Genomic DNA, 16,275 nt, shown 5'->3' on the forward strand with positions numbered 1-16,275 from the left:
GTCATAGCAAACACCCTCTTCCAACAACACAAGAGAAGACTCTACACATGGACATCACCAAATGGTCAATACCAAATTCAGATTGATTATATTCTTTGCAGCCAAAGATGGAGAAGCTCTATACAATCAACAAAAACAAGACTGGGAGCTGACTGGCTCAGATCGTGAACTCCTTATTGCCAAATTCAGACTTAAATTGAAGAAAGTAGGGAAAACCACTAGACCATTCAGGTATGACCTAAATCAAAGCCCTAATGATTATACAGTGGAAGTGAGAAATAGATTTAAGGGACTAGATCTGATAGAGTGCCTGATGAACTATGGGCAGAGGTTCGTGACATTGTACAGGGACAGGAATCAAGACAATCCCCAAGAAAAAGAAATACAAAGAAGCTAAATGGCTGTCTGAGGAGGCCTTGCAAATAGCTGTGAAAAGAAAAGAAGGAAAAAGCAAAGGAGGAAAGGAAAGATATATCCATTTGAATGCAGAGTTCCAAAGAATAGCCAAGAGAGATAATAAAGCTACCCTCAGTGATCAATGCAAAGAAATAGAGGAAAACAATAGAATGGGAAAGACTAGAGATCTCTTCAAGAAAATTAGAGATACAAAGGGAACATTTCATGCAAAGACAGGCTCAATAAAGGACAGAAATGGTATGGACCTAACAGAGTGAATGAAGTCACTCAGTTGTGTCTGACTCTTTGTGACCCCATGGACTGTAGCCTACAAGGCTCCTCTGTCCATGGAATTTTCCAGGCAAGAGTACTGATGTAGGCTGCCATTTCCTTCTCCAGGGATGGACCTAAAAAAAGCAGAAGATATTAAGAAGAGGTGGTAAGAATACACAGAAGAACTATACAAAAAAGATCTTCATGACCCAGATAACAACAATGGTGTGATCATTCACCTAGAGCCAGACATCCTGGAATGTGAATCAAGTGGGCCTTAGGAATCATCACTATGAACAAAGCTAGTGAAGGTGACGGAATTCCAATTGAGCTATTTCAGATTCTACAAGATGATGCTGTGAAAGTGCTGCGCTCAATATGCCAACAAATTTGGAAAACTCAGCAGTGGCCACAGGACTGGAAAAGGTCAGTTTTCATTCCAATCCCAAAGAAAGGCAATGCCAAAGAATGTTCAAACTATCACACAGTTGCACTCATCTCACACGCTAGCAAAGTAATGCCCAAAATTCTCCAAGCCATGCTTCAGCAATACGTGAACCATGAACTTCCAGATGTTCAAGCTGGTTTTAGAAAAGGCAGAGGAACCACAGATCAAATTGCCAACATCCACGGGATCATCAAAAAAGCAAGATCGTTCCAGAAAAACATCTATTTCTGTTTTATTGACTATGCCAAAGCCTTTGACTGTGTGGATCACAATAAACTGTGGAAAATTCTGAAAGAGATGGGAAATACCAGACCACCTGACCTGCCCCTTCAGAAGCCTGTATGCAGGTCAGGAAGCAACAGTTTGAACTGGACCATGGAACAAGACTGGTTCCATATCGGGAAAGGAATACATCAAGGCTGCATGTTGTCACCCTGCTTATTTAACCTATAGCAGAGTACATCATGAGAAATGCTGGGCCGGATGAAGCACAAGCTGGAATCAAGATTACTGGGAGAAATATCAATAACCTCAGATATGCAGATGACACCACCCTTATGGCAGAAAGTGAAGAAGAACTAAAGAACTTCTTGATGAAAATGAAAGAGAAGAGTGAAAAAGTTGGCTTAAAACTCAACATTCAGAAAACTAAGATCATGGCATCCAGCCGCATCACTTCATGGCAAATAGATGGGGAAACAGTGGAAACAGTGGCTGACTTTATTTTTTTGGGCTCCAAAATCAATGCAGATGGTGGCTGCAGCCATGAAATTAAAAGATGCTTACTTCTTGGAAGGAAAGTTATGATCAACCTAGACAGCATATTAAAAAGCAAAGACATTACTTTGCCAGCAAAGGTCTGTCTAGTCAAGGCTATGGTTTTTTCAGTAGTCATGTATGGATGTGAGAGTTGGACTATAAAGAAAGCTGAGCACCAAAGAATTTATACTTTTAGACTGTGGTGCTGAAGAAGACTCTTGAGAGTCCCTTGGACTGCAAGGAGATCCAACCAGTCCATCCTAAAGGAGATCAGTCCTGGGTGTTCATTGGAAGAACTGATGTTCAAGCTGAAATTACAATACTTGAAGGGAAGACCTGACTCATTTGAAAAGACCCTGATGCTGGGAAAGACTGAAGGCGGGAGAAGAAGGGGACGACAGAGGATGAGATGGTTGGATGGCATCACCAACTCAATGGACATGAGTTTGGGTAAACTCTGGGAGTTGGTGATGGACGTGGAGGCCTGGCGTGCTGCAGTCCATGAGGTCACAAAGAGTTGGACAGGACTGAGCGACTGAACTGAACTGAGCTTCCTCATCAAGTGAGCCTCTCCTTAGGGCTGCCTCACAACATTGCCCCTGGCTTCCTCCAGGCCACATGACCCATGAGGGAATGAGCAAGATCATTCAAGATTGAAACCAGAATTAATCTCAGACTAACTCAGAACTGACATCACATCACTTCCTCCATATGCTATTAGAAGTAGACCAGTAAATCTGATCCACATTTAAGAGGAGCGGATGAATACCAGGATGTAATGTTCACTGCTGACTATCCTGGGGTCTGGGTACAGTCTGCCCTCTGACGCCTAGTGATTTACATCCCTCCCATATGCAGAATGGTTCTTCCCTGTAGCTCAGCTTAGATAGTAAAGAATCTGCCTGCATTGCAGGAGACCTGGGTTCAATCCCTGGGTCGGGAAGATATCCTGGAGGAGGGCATGGCAACCCACTCCAGTATTCTTGCTTGGAGAATCCCATGGACAGAGGAGCCTGGCGGACTGCAGTCCATGGGGTTGGAAAGAGTCGGACACGACTGAGCGACTAACACTACTGCTAGTACATATGCAGAATATATTCACCCCTCCCAAGGCTGCAAAACTCTCATGTGATTACAGCATGAGTTTGGTGCCCAGAATTTCATTGTATAGATCAAGTCCACGTGCAGTTGAGGTTTCTTGGATTTAGTGCCTTAAGTATAGCTCTTTGAGTATATTTCTTCTCAACCTGTGTAACTAAAGAGACAAGTTATCTAACCTCTATGTATCCAACACCAAACTGTGAGACAAACACTGGATGACTTTATAGACATTTCTGTTCAAACCAGAAAGTGTTGGGAGTTTCTTGATTAAGTCTTAAGGCTCAAGGTCTTATGGTTCTTGGCTCTGCTCTTTGGGTTCTTGTTCTGTCCTTTGAGTCATCCTCTCTTTAAAAAAAAAAGAAAAATGAAAGGTAACATGTATTTGCAGCTAAGCAGCTCTTTCAGCTTGCTTCTTGACAATAGAAATCTGAGGGTTCATCTCTGATCCTCTCTGTTTCTGAATATATAACTCCTTTAGGAATTTTGTTTCCTGTGATTCTTCTGGGGATTTATTCTATTAGGCAGAAGTCACACCTACAAATCTTTTCCAGATAAACCATCTTTTTTTTTTTTTCCAAACTTTAACCTTTTTATTTTGTATTGAAGTGAAGTGAAATTCGCTCAGTCATGTCCAACTCTTTGTGACTCCATGGACTATACAGTCCATGGAATTCTCTAGACCAGAATACTGGAATGGGTAGCCTTTCCCTTCTCCAGGGAATCTTCCCAACCCAGGGATCAATCCCAGGTCTCCCACATTACAGGCAGATTCTTTATCAGCTGAGTCACAAGGGAAGCCCATTTTGTATTGGGATATAGCCAATTAACAATGTTTGTAGTTTCAGGTGAACAGCAAAGGGACCCAACCATACATATATATGCGTCCATTCCCCACTAAACCCAACTCCCATCCAGGCTGGCACGTAACATTGAGTAGAGTTGTGCTATGCAATGGAATATGTGCTATGCAATGGAATATTACTCTGCCATTAAAAAGAATGAAATAATATCATATGCAGCAACATGAATAGACCTAGAGAGTGTCATACTGAGTGAAATAAGTCAGACAGAGAAGGAGAAATACCGTATGGCATCCCTTGTATGTGGAATCTAAAAAGACATGATACAAATGAACTTACAAAACAGAAAGAGACTCAGATAAAGCCTTCTATACCTTGGACCTCATCTGAGACAATTATTGGACAAGACCCCTTAAGCTTCCTAGACTTGTGTTTGAGAGAATCGCCAAGGCACACCTTTAATTTCTTTAAAGACTTTTGTTTGTTTGTTAATTTGGCTGGAACGTGGAGCTTGTGGGATCCTAGTTCCTTGCTGCTGCTGCTGCTGCTGCTAAATCACTTCAATTGTGTCCAACTCTGTGTGACCCCATAGACAGCAGCCCACCAGGCTCCTCTGTACCTAGGATTCTCCAGGCAAGAATACTGGAGTGGGTTGCCATTTCCTTCTCCAAAGCATGAAAGTGAAAAGTGAAAGTGACGTTGCTCAGTCGTGTCCAACTCTTCGCGACCCCATGGACTTAGCCTACCAGGCTCCTCAGTCCATGGGATTTTTCCAGGCAAGAGTACTGGAGTGGGTTGCCATTTCCTTCTCCTCTAGTTCCTTGACCAGGTATCAAACCTGGGCCCTCAGATGTTAAAGTACGGAGTCCTAACCACTGAACTGCCAGGGAATTCCCTTTCAAGATTTCTTATGTGATTGTGTCTCTGTCCAAAAGTTTTGAACAGTGTGCTCAGATACTATCCATCTGTCACCTTATTTTTGATACATTTCAAAGTAATTTGCAAAATCAGTACAGTCCGCTCAGATGCTTCAGCATGAATATTATTTTTTAAGTTCAATATTTACTTTAAAATAAATATTGAAATTATGTATTTTAATATTTAATATAAATATTATTAAAAATATTTATAAATAAAAACTTTTAAGTTCTTTTTTTTCCCTTTTAAAGTAAAGTCAACATACAAAAAAATACAAAAGAGTTGAATGTCCTCTTCAAAACTGCTTGCCCCTGAGGCAACCATTGTTCTGGTGTTTTCCCCCCAAAATTAATTTTCCTTTTTCCAGAATTTCACACGAATTAAATCATACAGGTACACTCTTTTGCTCTAGATGTCTTTTACTCAGCACAATATTATTTGGATTCATCTGTGTTGATGATCGTGGTCTTTTTTTGTTTTCTCTTTCTTTTTTGTTTTGTTGAGTGTATTAGTCTGTAGTCCTGTCATAACAAAGTGCCTGGGTAGTGGAAACAACAGAAATTTACTTCTCACAATTTTGGAAGATGGAAGTCCATGAACAAGGTATTGACAGGTGTAGTTTCTCCTGATGCTTTTCTCTTTGGCTTGTAAATGGCTGCCTTTTCACTGTGTCCTCATGTGGTCTTTCTCTGTGTATGTACATTCCTGGTGTCTTTTCCTCCTCCCACAAAGACACAAGTCCTGCTGGATTATGACCTCATCTTTATGATCTCTTTAATTGCCTCTTTAAAGGCCCTATCTCCAAATATGGTCACACTAGGGATTAGGGCTTCAGCATATAAATTATGGGGGTCACAATTCAGTCCATAACGCTAAGCAATATTTAATTATATGAATGTGTCACAGTTTATTATCCGTTCTTCTATTAATGTATGCCTGTGACTATTTATCGTTAGGGTCGATTATGAACAAATCTGTAATCAACATTCATATACAAGTCTTTTTGTTAACATAAATCTTTATTTTTCTTGAGTAAACACATAGGAATAGAACTGCTGGATCATATTTAGTTTTGTACAAACTGCTAGACTTTTTTCAAAAATGAGTGTTCCATTTTTCTACTTCCACTGTCAGTATATTAGTTTTACTTGGCTTATTCTCTTACTAACTTTTGGAGTTATCAGTCTTTTTATTTAAACATTTTGGTGAGTGTATATTGAATAACTTTTGACCAAACCAAATAAGCAGTTCTAAGTTGCTTTTTTTAAAAAATATTTTATTTATTTACTCATTTATTTTATTTTTGGGTGTGCTGGGTCTTCATTGCTGCACATAGACTTTCTCTAGCCAAGGTGTGTGGGCTTCTCATCAAAGTGGCTTCTGTTGTTATGGGGCACAGTCTCTAGAGCTGAGGGCTCACTCATGACACACAGGTTAGTTGCCCCACAACAGGTGGAATCTTCCCGGACCAGGGATTGAACCCATGTCCCCCACATTGGCAGGCAGATTCCTAATCACTGGACCATGAAGGAGGTCCCTAAGTTGTCTTAATTTTTACAGTGAACATGCTTGTTTTTGTTATAAAATGACAATGTAAATTTTATCTTTTTACCAAAGCAATAATCAAACAGTATTAAAGGTTTTTAGTGGGAAAACAGCAGTCTTCTTCCCTTCTCTTATCTAAGTCTTTCCTCAGTGGCAACCACTCTCAGTCTTTAGCTGTTTTTCTTATTTGCTACCTTCTATTTTATATTGCAGTTTCTTGATTTACCAGTTTTTGACATTATCTTCCTGAGGTGGCATACAAGGACATAATCCTGTCATCTATGCCCTATTCCCTCTCCAACTGCTACCTCCTCTGCCAACACAATATTACATTTTGGTTAGAACAGTTGTCACTCTTTCATTATTATGACCATGGAAACATTGTTCAATGCTGAGAAAAAGAGAAGCTATAATCATCTCTACTTTCTTATACAGCTGTTTATTTTCATGGCATTAATAATTACCTCATTTCTTCATTTGCCTAACTTGCTGTGTTCCTATTGTTAATTGCTCCCATATGTTACAACATCTCTTCCACATGCCCATAAATAATATTTTCCATATGCTCAAGTAGAACAGTTATTGTTCTTTCCTACGCATCTCCACACTTTTTTTCCACTTGGAATTGGTTATTTTCTAGACTTGCAGAGCAACTGAGACTTCTCTTTGCTATTCCCTCAGTTATCTTCTGGATTGGTCTCTCTATTTACTGAATCCTATATCATCCTCTTTCTTGATTTAGCCCTTTATTGTGCTGGAATAGAGCTTTTAGTATCTGCAAGTAGGAAGTAAATTTTTTGAGACCTTAAATATCTGAGAATCTTTACTGAAATCTAAACATTTTCCTCTTGACTGATAGTTTTTCTGGGTATAAAAAAATCTAATTTGCAAATAAACTTTCCCCATAATTTTGAAGGCTTTGTCCCACTGAGTTCTGGCTTTCATTACTGTTGTTGCAAGGTCTGACACTATTCTTTTCTTTGACCTTTTTATTATTTATGTTATGGTTTTTCTTTTGAAGTTCTTAGACTCTTTTGTTTGTCCATGATGTTCTGAAATTTCATAGTAACTTTCCTTATTATGGGTATTTTTCTTATCCATTGTACTGTGTACTTAATGGACTTTGAGTTTGGTGTTTCATATTCCTGAAAGTTTCTTTCAGTTCTGAAAAGTTTTTCTTATTATTTTATCACTTCTTTCCCACTGTTTTATATGTCTCTTTCTTTCTATAATACCTTTTATTGTCATGTTGACTCTCTTAAGCTGATTCTCTAATTTTGTTACTACTTTTTTCTTATTATTTTTCATCTTTCTGGAAGATTTTTCTACTTTTCTTCAAGCCTTCCTCCTGTATTTTTATTCCAACTTTCTTATTTGTTAATGTTTAATTTTTTTCTGATTTTTTCCCTTGTGTATAGCATCCTGTTTTTGTTTCATAGCTGGAAATTCTTCCCTCATCTCTCTGTGAATACTAATTATAATTGTTTTGAATAATTTGTAAGCATTTTGTTCGTAATTGTACTTCTAAGAATAGTATTTTAATTGTAATTTGTTTCCTCGGGGTTCTTTTTTCTTTTTGTTTATTTGATCTCATGTTAGAGACTTTCCTTAGATGTCTGATGAACTTTAGCTGTCTAGTCATATTAAAGAGAGATATACTAAAAAGTTGATGGAAAACTTTGTGCATAAGTGGGACTTGTCAATTAGTAGACCTCTTGGTAGGGTGATATGATAAGAAAGCATGACTTTTACTATGGAACCCCCAAAGTCACTCTCTTGTAGCATTTCTTCAGTTCAGTTCAGTCACTCAGTCGTGTCCGACTCTTTGCTACCCCATGAATCACAGCACGCCAGGCCTCCCTGTCCACCACCAACTCCCGGAGTTCACTCAAACTCATATCCATCGAGTCGGTGAGGCCATTCAGCCATCTCATTCTCTGTCGTCCCCGTCTCCTCCCACCCCCAATCCCTCCCAGCATCAGACTCTTTTCCAGTGAGTCAACTCGTCGCATGAGGTGGCCAAAGTATTGCAGTTTCAGCTTTAGCATCAGTCCTTCCAATGAACACCCAGGATCGATCTCCTTTAGAATGGACTGGTTGGATCTCCTTGCAGTCCAAGGGACTCTCAAGAGTCTTCTCCAGCACCACAGTTCAAAAGCATCAATTCTTCGGCGATCAGCTTTCTTCACAGTCCAACTCTCACATCCATACATGACCACTGGAAAAACCATAGCCTTGACTAGACGGACCTTGGTTGGCAAAGTAATGTCTCTGCTCCTTAATATCCTTTCTAGGTTGGTCATAACTTTCCTTCCAAGGAGTAAGCGTCTTTTAATTTCCTGGCAGCAATCAGCATCCACAGTGATTTTTGAGCCCCAAAAAATAAATAAAGTCTGACACTGTTTCCACTGTTTCCCTATCTATTTGCCATGAAGTGATGGGACCAGATGCCATGATCTTAGTTTTCTGAATGTTGAGCTTCAAGCCAACTTTTTCACTCTCCTCTTTCACTTTCATCAAGAGGCCTTTGAGTTCCTCTTCACTTTCTGCCATAAGGGTGGTGTCATCTGCATATCTGAGGTTATTGATATTTCTCCCAGCAATCTTGATTCCAGCTTGTGCTTCTTCCAGCCCAGCGTTCCTCATGATGTACTCTGCATATAAGTTAAATAAGCAGGGTGACAATATACAACCTTGACTTACTCCCTTTCCTATTTGGAAGCAGTCTGTTGTTCCATGTCCAGTTCTAACTGTTGCTTCCTGACCTGCATACAGGTTTCTCAAGAGGCAGGTCAGGTGGTCTGGGATTCCCATCTCTTTCAGAATGTTCCAGTTTATTGTGATCCACACAGTCAAAGGCTTTGGCGTAGTCAATGAAGCAGAAATAGATGTTTTTCTGGAACTCTCTTGCTTTCTCCATGAGCCAGTGGATGTTGGCAATTTGATCTCTGGTTCCTCTGCCTTTTCTAAAACCTGCTTGAATATTTGTCTTAGGTTATTTTTTTTTCCAGAGAAGAATTCAGTAGTCTCCTGCCTATACTGTATAACCTGACTTGAGACATCCTGAAAGAGGGACAAGAAAAGGAGATGAGTCTCATTCTCTGCCCTGTCTCCCCTGTGTTAGACTTCGTGGTCTTCTTATTCTCTCCAGAGCATAAATCTCCAGTCTTCTGTCAGGAAGAGCAAGATGAGAGGAAGCAGTAATAGGATAATGGCTTGGCTGCCTGGACAGAAGATAGAGCCAGATGGGAGTAGGAAGGAGGCAAATAATTTTAAATGTAAACTTTCATCCAGTCTCTTTATTTCAAGCCTTTTCCCCTCGGTAGTACCCCTGTACCACCCACTACTCAAGCTTTTCAGGGCCCAGAAGGTGAAACAGACTCACTTATTGCTAGCTGCCGCCTCTCTCGAAACCCAGGTCCTAGCTGTCTCTCTCCCTCTGCTAAATAGTGTCCATCCAGTTTCAGCCACTTTCCATTTTTCAAAAAATTGTTGAAATCTCTCCACTACTGTTGTCCTCTCTTCTGGTTTCTTGGTCCTTACAGATTTATATCTTTTCAGTTTCCTTTATTTTCATTTTAGTAGTGTTTTGAAAATGATATGCCATGGTTAAAACCAGAGTGAAGTGAAGTCGCTCAGTCACGTCTGACTCTTTGTGACCCCATGGACAGCAGCCAACCAGGCTTCTCTGTCCCTGGGATTTTCCAGGCAAGAATACTGACGTGGGTTGCCATTTCCTTCTCCAGGGGAATCTTCCCGACCCAGGGATCGAACCCAGGTCTCCCTCATTGTAGGCAAATGCTTTACCATCTGAGCCACCAGGGAAGTTGAAACCAGAAGCCTCATTCTTAAAGAATATAATTTTTGACACTTTAAGTAATTGAAAAGATACCCCCAATTAATTGCTTTTCTAAATGCTTAATATGTTTTTCTGTTAAATGTTTTGGGGCAAATGTGATTCTTCTAAATCTTTAACTTCATACTTCAGGTACATATTTTTAAAATCACTGCATAAAGAAATGGCATTACTTATTACCTGCCAAAGACAGATACTGTTGGAATTGATTCTATAAATGGTTAGCTGGCCTGCTGTGGTGCTTCCTCATCTTCTTACCTCGTCTCTCTGAGGGTAAACATCACCATTTGTAAGGCAGTTATCAAAGTTTAAGAAGTTTCAATACTGTGAGATTTGTATTTCTTCATAAAGTCATCTTACTTCTATGGAAATTGACCCCATAAACTTGCATCTTCCTTAGCATCCTACTTCAGCCAAAGTGACTGCTCCCAGAAAATAAATATCATGCTGTATTTCCTTTAAGATGATGTAAGAATTTGAACCTAGTGTACAGGATCTTGACAAAAGCAGTTGTCAAGCCTGTTTATTTTTCCTTTGCGTGATTCAGAATTGTTGTTGTTTTTTTTTTCCTTCCAGAATTGGAGAATCCATGTCCTTATAACTGAGCTCATTTCCACATTTAATTTCTGTTGTGTTTAACTGGCTTTGTAAACCTAACATGAATACAACTCCACACATTGAACATACCCTCAGAGAGCACCTTCATTTGCTAAATAGGAAAATGAAATAGATTCTACATTTGCTTCCCCAAAACCTTGCTACTGGTGACAAGATACTGCAGTATGCCTTGAGGCACCTAGGGATCTACTAATTGTATGCAGGCTTTGCCATAGGACCATGAACTGATGTTGACCTGATCTGTAACTGGACTCTTAGGACTGTCTGGCACCTTCTGTGACAAATAGTGGCCTTGGCCCCCATTCTAATTGGCATCAAATTAGAGTGTATCTGCATCCACAAGACAGTTTAACTTCCTAAATAGAGAGATCATAATATCTTTCTTTCCTTCTTTAGCTGTGATGCATTTGTACTTTGCAGGGTTTTGTTTTAACTAAGAAGCAGCTGAGACTTCAAGATTCCCATTTGAATCTACTTCTCTACCACTGAAATAAAGTCTAGAAACTGCTGGTCCTGGCCCCATGTCTTGAAGAAATTATATAGCATTATATTTCTCTGGCTTCAGGCCATAGGCATTCTTAATCTTCAGACTGTCTGCAAACTTTAATAGAAAGCTTCATCTGTAATCATTTTAAACAGAACCAGTGGAGAGAAGGCTGCTTTAGTTAGTAGTTTACCAGCTAAAACTGAGTACTCTCTAGTTGGAATGGAAACTCAATGAAGAAAAAACTCAGAATAAGTTTTCACTTACATTTTATATCTTACTTGGCAACTGGTTTGAAAATGTTGCATAAAAGATCCAACACAGGAAACATTTTATACAACTGCTTATGATTAATAAATATGGAATTTGAAGCATTCCATTTTATAAATCAAAGTCTTAGCCCAAATTTCCTGTTTTTCTACACTTAAAAAAAAAAAACCCTTAGGGTAAAAATAGCACTAAACTGTATAGAGTACTCCAGGGGTCAAGGCAACAGGCAAAATCAATTACTCAGGATGCCATGGTGCTGAGACTTTTGTCAGACCATTAGCAGAAACATTCATTTTGCAGTCACTATAGATAAGGCATTTGGTGCAGCTGGTTTTATAAAAATGTAAGTAAATATATCCTACTTCAGATTTTCTATGCCTATTGAGAAGAGGAAAGGAATGGATAACAAAACGATAAGTCAGTGACTTGGAAATACAGTCTCACACATTGCTAGTTCATAGACCACACCAGTCATGCTAGCCAAAGACTTTTATTTTTACCACTTCTTAAGTTTAACCATGAGCCTTCCCAGCACCGCGGGACACAATGGCAGTGAAATGGTGTCACATGGTCAGATATGTGGCTATGAAGGGACCCTGCTGACTGGAAGTTGGTACTTGCCAGCTGCCTCTACAAAGATTACATCATGACCATTGCAAGCTGCTGACCTTCAACACCCCCTGAAAGAAGTTCAGGGTGAAAATCAGGAATGAGGCACTCTGTGCTCTGAAAAAAAAAAAAAAACTGGCAGAACAGGCCTTCAGATAGTTAGATCTTTTCAGAAAAAGGTTTTATGAGTTCCAATTCTTGCATCTTCTCATACCTAGAAAAACACTGACGTCATTAATGGTGAAATCTGCTTTGGCTATTAAAAAAAAAATTTTTTTTTTTTTTTTCAATTAAAAGTCAAAATAGAGTAGCTATGGTTCAGACATCCTGGGAAATAGCTATTTCCCAGATATCCTGAAAAATGATATTATGGGTGTAACTTCAGATTAGACGTTGTGACCTAATGTAGAACTTAATGCTCCTGTAAAGCATTTTTGCTTCTGTACTTTGCTTGCTGCTCATAAAACCAAAGTTACTCCATTTTAAGATAAGGTTGTTTTTAAGTAAAGACTCCTAAAATTGTTTTTGAAAAAATTAAAAAAAGAAAAAAAAATTTTAACCATATCTCTTTCTGCCTATATTTTACAAACCTCGCCACTGTCTTCCACTTTTAATACCCTGCACCACCACCTCAAAACATATATTCACTCACTCACACATTTTTACTTTTGTTCATAGATTTTCCTGTCTTAGGTCATCTGCACTTTCTCACTTTTACAAATTCTCTCAGCCAGCCCCTGCATAAGAGCCTACAGTGGATTTTGCAACATTTCTTTGTTCATATTACCAAGATATTCTGAAGAATACATGCATGACAATAGGTACTTTGGGATTCATACCGTTAGTTGACACCTCATCATGCTAAGTGAAGTGAAAGTCGCTCAGTCGTGTCTGACTCTGCTACTCCAGTTGGTGATAGACAGGGAGGCCTGGCATGCTGTGATTCATGGGGTCACAAAGAGTCAGACATGACTGAGCGACTGAACTGAACTGAACTGATACTATACAGTTCATGGAATTCTCCAGAAATCCAGGCCAGAATACTGGAGTGGATAACTGTTCCCTTCTCTAGGGGATCTTCCTCACCCAGGGATCAAATGCAGGTCTACCACATGCAGGCAGATTCTTTACCACCTGAGCCACCAGGGAATGGCTCATCATGCTAAGATAAAAGTCTTCTCATTTATGTTTCTTTATAGCCTCAAGAATGTTTCTTGATACAACCAAAGGAAACAAATGAAGATGCCACCAAGACCAGGAAGAGGAAAAAGGTAATATTATTTTTTACAGTGGTGTGGCCCTGCATGGTTTCCATCACATTGTTATATAGTATACTTTGATGAGGCAGTTATTGTAATCCCCACTTTAGAGATGCAAAAGTTGTAAAACTCATTGAGGTTTGGTGACTCTCTTAAGGTCACTAGTAATAATTGTTTCTGTTGGAGCTAAAAATAAATTCTTCAAATTCCTATTTCAGTCTTGTGGATTACCAGACATCTTTGTTACCCTGTGTTTTCACTGTGGTTAGAAGTCAGACATGGGTTTCTAACTCTAGAAGGGGCCCAAAGCTGTCCTGCCCTCTGGCCCCTCTGGATTTATCCAAGAAAAGAAATTTACCAACCTTCTTTTCTTAACCATTTCATTTTAAAAAATCTTATATCTTAGAGTATTAATAAGAAAAGATTAAGCAGATGAAAGTAGTGTAATTATAAGGCATTTCTGACTCTTAAGTTTGAACCGTAATTTAAAGCAAAAGACTCCCTTTGCATTTTCAGACTTGCCTGTGAACATACTGGAAACTCTGTTGCTCCTATACAGACTTTCTTATGGCTCAGCCTTGAAGAAAGTGTGGTTAGCTTTGACCTTCTACCACTGTTGTGAAAACAGCAGTATAATTCTCTCCCTGCCAAGAAGGGTCTACTGCTGTAGTCAGCAGAGGAAATATGATTGGGATTAGAGGAAAGAAGATGGACTCAAACCAATTACTTAACAGCAAGCTTTTAGAAAACTGAGAGTGTGTGTGCATATGTTTTCCTTGCCTGAATGTGGCCAAATAGGAAGATGGGAGATGCCAAATTGGCTGAGGTTTGGCAAGTCCTTAAAGAAATGACTTTAACTTCTCTTTGATAGTTTGTACACTAATGGCCTCAAGAGTGTTATGTTCTTGGGGCTCAAGGTCAGAACTCTAGCTAGATAGTTTACCCTTGGCTGAGGTCATACTGAAATGTGCCCACTGATGACATTTTTTTTTGTAAAGTTGATTCATTTGACAGAACTTTGTTCTTGGCAGTGGTATGAAAAGGAAGATAGTATGGACGGAGGGGGGAAAAGGTGGTGTAGGAGGCAAGGAAGGGCCTTTCTGAATTTTTGGTGAAATATAAGAAGGGAAGTTCATGATGAAAGTTAAATGAACAATTTATGTTCCTAGTACATTGCAGGAATATAGTATATGCTACACAAATAAACCCAAATCAAAATAGATGTTGTAGAGCATTTCCTGTTCTGCTTTTCATGGGGCCAATTCAAGATGTCTCTCCCAAGACTTGAGCACTGAGGGTCTTAAGTGCCCTTTTTCAGTGTGCCCCTTTGCTGAGATTACTCCTACAGCTCTTACTTTAATCCCAGAAATCCAAACCAAAACTCAGTGCCTTAAGAACCAGGTTACACAAGAAATTCTCAAATTCTACTCTCCCAGGAATATACATTGTCTGAAGCTTAGAAAGGGTTTCCATAAGCAACAAGATTTACTGACTTTTAGGGCTTTCTTGGTGAAAGTCATAGTTGCTCAGTCGTGTCCGACTATTCGCGACCCAATGCACTATAGCCCACCAGGCTCCTCTGTCCATGGATTTCTCCAGGCAAGAATACTGAAGTGGGTAGCCATTCCCTTCTCCAGGGGATCTTCTCAACCCAGGGATCAAACCCAGGTCTTTCATGTTGCAGGCAGATTCTTTACCATCTGAGACATCAGGGAAGCCCAAGGTAGCTCAGTGATTAAAGAATCCACCTGCTAGTACAGGAGACACGGGTTCAATCCCTGATCCAGGAAGATCTCACTTGTTGCAAAGCAACTAAGCCCGTGTGCCACAACTGTTGAGTCTGTGCTTCAGAGCCCGGGAGCTGCAACTACTCAGCTTATGTGTGGCAACTACTGAAGCTGAAGCACCCTAGCCCACACTCCATGAAAACAGAAGTCACCACAATGAGAAACCAGCACACCGCAACTAGAGAGTAGCCCCTGCTTGCCACAACTAGAGAAAAGCCTGTGCAGCAATGAAAACCCAGCATGGCCAAAATAAATAAGTAAATAGTAAAATAAATAAAAAATCTAAAGAAGAAAAAAAAAACCCACAAGGATCATTTACAGAAACTGACCACATGCCTGGGCATAATGCAAATATCGATAACAGTTTTTAAAGAAATAGTATCATACTGACTGCAAGCTCTGTATATAGCACAAGTAAGTGAAAGAATCAAAAAATAAAATAAACACTTATTGACTTATAACAGAAAATGCCTGGAGAATCCCAGGGATGGAGGAGCCTGGTGGGCTGCCATCTATGGGGTCGCACAGAGTTGGAAATAACTGAAGTGACGCAGCAGCAGCAGCAGTACCTATTATAGACTCCTGCAAAATTTTTAGCTCTCCTAGAAATCATAGACCAAGGAGTCTTTTAGATCATCCACTTTTCAAAGCAGTTCAGTTCAGTTCAGTTCAGTCGCTCAGTCGTGTCCGACTCTCCGCGACCCCATGAATCACAGCGCCAGGCCTCCCTGTTCATCACCAACTCCCAGAGTTCACTCAAACTCATGTCCACAGAATCGGTGATGCCATCCAGCCATCTCATTCTCGGTCATCCCCTTCTCCTCCCGCCCCCAATCCCTCCCAGTAGTTATGTCTAAAAAATATCTTTCAAGTTTTCTCAAGTGTATTTATTAGAACTCCCGTTCATGCTTAGCCATCACCAGAACCTATTTACAGTTTAAATGCCAGAGGAACCAACCTATCCTCAGCCAAACGCCACTCTAAAAATCTGTCTTCCCATTTTTACTTCTTTCTCATCAGAAGAAAATTACTGATATTCTTGCAAAATCAGAGCCAAAACCAGGGACACCTGAAGACCTACAGAAGCTGATGAAGGACTATTACAGCAGCAGTCGCTCAGTGATTGAATTAGAAGAACTAACCCTACCAGGT

The 16,275-nt window shown here is 39.8% G+C and overlaps 1 protein-coding gene across 2 annotated transcripts in view; it reads left to right on the plus strand.

The window, feature by feature from the left end:
* Window positions 1-16,275, plus strand: part of CMSS1 (cms1 ribosomal small subunit homolog) — a 398,128-nt gene that overhangs the window by 361,546 nt on the left and 20,307 nt on the right. For both annotated transcript variants that reach the window (XM_055411003.2, XM_055411077.2), the window contains exons 3-4: window positions 13,277-13,348; window positions 16,144-16,273. In XM_055411003.2, coding sequence (XP_055266978.1) covers window positions 13,277-13,348; window positions 16,144-16,273 — 202 coding nt within the window. The remainder of the gene's footprint in view (window positions 1-13,276; window positions 13,349-16,143; window positions 16,274-16,275) is intronic.

The sequence above is a fragment of the Moschus berezovskii genome, chromosome 1, assembly GCF_049115385.1.
Source record: "Moschus berezovskii isolate FMDL1 chromosome 1, NW_MosBer_1.0, whole genome shotgun sequence".
In the NCBI taxonomy this organism is placed as follows: domain Eukaryota; kingdom Metazoa; phylum Chordata; class Mammalia; order Artiodactyla; family Moschidae; genus Moschus; species Moschus berezovskii.